We start from the raw sequence: 5,271 nt of genomic DNA, 5'->3' as shown, positions 1-5,271 counted from the left end.
CGAACAAGCCGGACATCGGGATCGAACACATTGCGAGAACACGGTTACCCTCCCTAAATGAGGCGCCGCTGTGCCAAGAGTAGTGACTACTGAACCTCATAAAACACGAAAACTTCACAGAACAGTACAGTAAAGGGGGTTGCGTCCCTTTCGAGTACGCCCCAGGATGGAAAATGGACTTGGTCCGCCCTTTGTTCCTGCCCGACAATCGTTTAGGTACAGAATCACGAGGAATACGCGACAGCGACGCGGATTAGAGGGGACGGCGACCAATCCCCATCGACATGACGCGACGACCGAATGGGGAGGACGACATATCGAACAAACATTGTCACAAACTTCACTTCTAAACATCACATTTGAACGAGTCTACACAACACCAGTATCAACACCACACCCAGCTCAGAACAAATCTCTCAAGACACTTCATATACTGCAACATGCACAGCTAGCCTACACCTTGGCACACTATCGCCGCAAAAGACGCCCTTGCGACGTGTCCGGTTGCTAATAGTGTCTATGGTGTCATGAGCAGGCACCGCCTCCAGAAATCAACGAGCATGCCCCGTGCACTTCAAGTACTTCCATCAAAGAACATCTGCAATTCATGCAGCGCACCCAAGCCAAGCAACTATCGCGGAGGGCAGCAAGCGCTACGCAGCCCAGCGATAGAAGTACAGACAAATGGAACGGATATAGGATGGATCCTACGGGTCGCGACCTTCGGTTACATCCATGACAAGACAAAACATCAGCGCAGACGAGTGATTACTGTCAAACAGAAGCAAAGGAAGGCTAGGAATAGCCGGACAAGTCAAAGACACAGAACAAATTTGATAGCTGTAGATACAAACCAGGGAGAGGTCGCCCACCAGGGGGCAGACAGGAGGACGAGACTCGATAGGTGAACGACCTGTTGACGCAGGACATTTCATGGTGGGGTGGAAGTCAGACCTGAGAGCCGGAGGTGGGCGGCATCGATCTTGTATTTTATAGCCGTTCGCTGCATAGCTGCCGGTAAAGGCGGCTGGGACAGTCTATGAATCAATCAAGTAGCCTCTTTCTAGTACTCTGTCCGGGACTTGACTGGTAAATAATGCTGCAAATGCTGCAAATGCTGCAATGCTGTCACGGTCTTACTAGTAAACGGTGATGTAAATGTTGCAGTACTGGTAAGAGACTGCCTCTTCTCAGCATTCTGTCACGGTCCTGACTAGTAAACGGTGATGTAAATGTTGCAGTACTGGTAAGAGAAGGCCTCTTCTCAGCACTCTGTCACGGTCTTGACTAGTAAACGGTGATGTAAATGCGCTGGCACTAGCCAATCGACAGGCGCAGCCTGTTGGGCTGCAGCGGCGACACCGCCAGACTTCCCGTGCTATTCTCGTCTTTACAAGCGCAGCGACAAATACAACGGTAAGAAAGCGTCCTGTGACATTCAACGAATAACCTTGCACGAAAGTGCGGCGTTGTATGAAGCAACCCTAAGCAGGCAGTAAGGCGTGGCGCCTGGTTCATGAGCCTGCTGCCCCGTATCAACAGCACTGATTCGCCAGCGCCAAGGCCAACCCACACCACCCTATCATCTAACCAGTCAGGTACATATGGCTGGTGCGGCTTGACTGAAGCACTCCCATGTGCGTTTAGACAGGATATTGCAACGAGGAGCGAGGTATTTGCCCTCGTTTTCTATAGCAATTCAGAATACGCCTTCATATGTATCACCGGTAAAGCTAGCCCTCGAGATATCGACGATAAACATCGCGCAAGCCGTTCCTGCTACTTCGCTCGCACCATTTGTCGCCTCTTGAATTTCCGCATTGCGACGTTCTAAGTGAGACCCTCAACATGGGTTTTCAACGTGATTTAGACGTTCAAAGATTTTGCCTCCGCATTTCCGGTGATAGCAAATCTTTATCCTGCCGCTTCCCTCACTTGTGACTAGATGGCGACAACGGGCCTTCAAGTGTGCCCCCCGCACTTCTGCTCGTGAAGCATCTCATTTCACCAACACGATCGGCGAGGTTCAGTGAGCCCCGCTTTGCCTCAAAGCCACATGGTGAGGGGAGCATGACAGAGCGTCTAACCAGTTAGCTACCCTTCAAATTAAGCCACGACTAAACCGGTAAGCAGAACAATTACAGTCCATACGACTGTTCCTACGCAAGGTTATTCGGAGGCTACAGAGCAAGGCATAGATGATATGATATTGGCTATATTGCAATTTAACTCAAAATTTTTGATACAAGTACAGAACAAGAAACTGGATCACATCTTAGCGGCGGCCTGCTTTGCGATTTTCTTCTGCTGCCGTCCTCTGTGTGCCTTTTCACGGCGCGCCGCCTGCCTTTGTCTCCTCTTTGCGACTTGGTCCGATGACCTGAGGCTCACTCCATGAACGAGCTCAACATGACCTCGAAAATGGTCCACGTGGTCAAACTTCTCCTGCCTGCATTTCGGATGGCCACACCAGATCGCCTCACCACGTCGCTCGGCTGTCTCCCGGCGGCCCAAATGCTCGTCGTCAAAGTGGTCATTCAGTACCGGCGGACGGCAATACTTAAACTTCCGCGCCTCGACCGGCAGCTGCTCGTCACCAATGCAGTCTGGGCATTGCGTTGTTTCCATAAGCAGTGGGAAATGATCCGGCCTGAAGTCTTGTTCCGACGATGCATCTAGTTCCGACGACACTTGCTTGACAGAAGCCTCGATCCTGGCTGGCCGTTGCGCGCGTCTAGTTTTGCCGGTTTCCTTCTTATCGCATAGAGCCACCATCAAGTCGATAGCCTCAGCTCTATGTTTGAAAAGCTCCTCATCTGTCCAGCCATCAGGCTGCAGGCAAAGAATTTCAGCCAGTCTTGCCTGTTCCGGTATGACAAGGTCAATTGCTGGCTGCTCGTATTCTTCGTCCACCTCGCCGCGGGCTTGCGCCTCAATGTCCCAGGTGGGACGGTTGTAGAAATAGTATTCGCGGTATTCTTTCACAGTCATCCTATCGCGCTGTGTCCGCTTGTTTCTGATCTCGTCCGTGAGTGTTAGGATTCTCTGCTCATGCTGACTATCCTCAATTCGATACCTTCCCTGCTTAAGCTTTCTGCGCTCCTCCTCCAACTCCACAATCTCGGGGTCGGGAGGTTGATTCGCCCATACTTCATCAGGCACCATATCCCGAACGGCACGAGGGTCGCGAGTGAAGCTCACATGTGCAAACATGCGAAAGAGCTGATTTTGCTTCTCCTCCTCCAGGAAGGCATTCTGGAGATCAAAGTTGGCAATCTCGTTCAGATACGCACAGAAAAATGTGGCGAATTGAGGGTCATGCCGCATCATCTGATCGCGGACCGAATCCGGTGCGTCGCCTAGCATAGTTAGCATTAGTGTCGATGATGGTGGCGGCATATGCAATCTCTGGCATACCATTTGCGGCGTTCGCCGCACCTCGCCGGGCAAACCTGGGCGTCCAAGCCTTTTCGTGGCCGGATTCCAGGCTCTGCCGGCCCATATCATAATTCAGCTTAGAGTAGAGCATCGCCTCGTTTTCGGACAACGTTGCACCGTTGATGCGGCGAAAAACAGGGACTTTCAATTTCTCCTTTTTCCAACGGATTGGCATGCAATCTTGAGGACCCCAAACATTCTTCGAGAGCAGACTATTCGCATCGGTTAGGCACGACGCATCGAACGCATGGTCATGTAGGGCCAGCGCGACGATAACCATGACCGCGTCAAAAATAAGCTTCCTAGTAGGCGTGAAGAAAAAGATCGTCCTAACATGTCGCAATTAGTAGCCGGCCAGACGGTAGTGGGGTGGCATATGAGGTAAAACACACGGCTTCGGCTTGTTGTCTGCTCCTTTGTGGTGGATGAATTTAATGGCCATGGCCAGGACAGGCTTTCCTGTAGCGGGGTGCCGCACAAGCATCAAAAGAATGTCCTCATAGCAGAGAGCTTTAGGGCGGCCTCTCTTCGTTGTCTCTCGTAGGAGCATCTTGTTGAGCTCTTTGGAACGCTTGTCTAGCGTCCGGTCCGCGCTGCCGTCACTGTCCGCTTCTTGTATGACTTTCTGGCCAAAGAGTATTTCTCTGGAGCCATCCTTCGGGCCCTTCCTCTCGTTGTCCACCAACTCTGCAGGTCGTGCTCCAGTGTAACACAGGAGCTGATAGCAGCCGGCCAACTGGATGCGATGCCGCCCAAGGCTGAATACGCTCGTGTCGTACGCGATGTTGAACGTCAGAATAACCCGAAGACTGTCGACATTAAGGACTGGCTTGCCGTCTATATTCGGTGCTCGGAGATGGAAGCGAGGTATTAAGACAGTTCGGTGGTACTGGGCTGTGGTCAACATGCATGATTGGGAGCTCCAGCTCAGTGGGTTTCCATACCTTGTAGACTTCCTTCGCATCATTTCTATCCATGTAGCGCCCTGTGACAGTCGTGTAGAGCTGCTGGAACTGGCGAATGTACTCCCCTGAAGAGCCCCACGATCGCACTTTGTAGTTGCCACAGACGAAGAGAAAAAAATCCATCGTAGTGGCGCGGCTCAGGTTAGCAATCGTGGCTCGCCAGTCGCCGACATTCATTTCATTGCAGTAGCTGCACGAGGGTTAGCTGTGGGCTCCAAGATAGGCTTGTATGCGATCTGGCGTACCGTTTCCACCTTCCCAAGATGCCGGAGACGTTGATCTCCGTTTCGGCAGAGTAATTCGGCAGCACGAATTGAACAGTGCTGAGACACTCCCGATTCGCGGCATGCTGCTCGGCCGAGAGCGGCGCAGGCTTTGCTGCTTTTTCAAGCTGCTTGGCTTTTTGAAACTGGAGGAAGTCCAGGTGGTGGTTGTCTGGAGCGTTTGCATGTCGTGTGCGGGCGACGGCGCTTGGCATCGTGGATGGATCGTGTCTGTTGATCTGGTGCGGAGGTGGCCAGGGTCGGGGGGGCCACAACGGACTTGGAATGATGGATGAAAGGAGACAGAAGGGTCGACGAGGCCGCCGCCGCTCTATATACTGTAGTGCCGGCCATTCTGGTGGTAACAGCCGCCGAAGTACGTGAGCAGCGAAAATAGCACACGGCCAACGAGCAACAGGAAACGGGAAGCAGGCGGGTGTGGTCGGTGGAGGTGCCAGTGGGTTGTGTAGCCAATGCCGCCAGAAGTACACGGTACCTGGCAGGGGTGCGCCCGGAGCGTGAGTCCCCCACTGCTTTTGCCGCTAAAAACGGCGGCAGAACCCGCCAGATTTGGTGGCTCCAGCAGCGCATCTTGCATTTAAAGA

At 52.7% G+C, this 5,271-nt stretch overlaps 1 protein-coding gene across 1 annotated transcript; it reads right to left on the bottom strand.

Moving 5' to 3' along the window:
- Positions 1–2,268: 2,268 nt before the first annotated feature.
- On the bottom strand, positions 2,269–4,881 carry BBA_09030 (FluG domain-containing protein; the record flags this gene model as incomplete). The annotated part of the gene is made up of 5 exons (XM_008604127.1): positions 2,269–3,359; positions 3,418–3,767; positions 3,831–4,327; positions 4,383–4,593; positions 4,649–4,881. The coding sequence occupies 5 exons, from the start codon at positions 4,879–4,881 to the stop codon at positions 2,269–2,271; spliced, it is 2,382 nt and encodes a 793-aa protein (XP_008602349.1).
- Between the last annotated feature and the right edge of the window lie 390 nt (positions 4,882–5,271).

Source organism: Beauveria bassiana (assembly GCF_000280675.1).
Source record: "Beauveria bassiana ARSEF 2860 unplaced genomic scaffold BBA_S00044, whole genome shotgun sequence".
NCBI classification, from domain to species: Eukaryota; Fungi; Ascomycota; class Sordariomycetes; order Hypocreales; family Cordycipitaceae; genus Beauveria; species Beauveria bassiana.
This window is presented reverse-complemented; position numbering and strand designations above follow the sequence as displayed.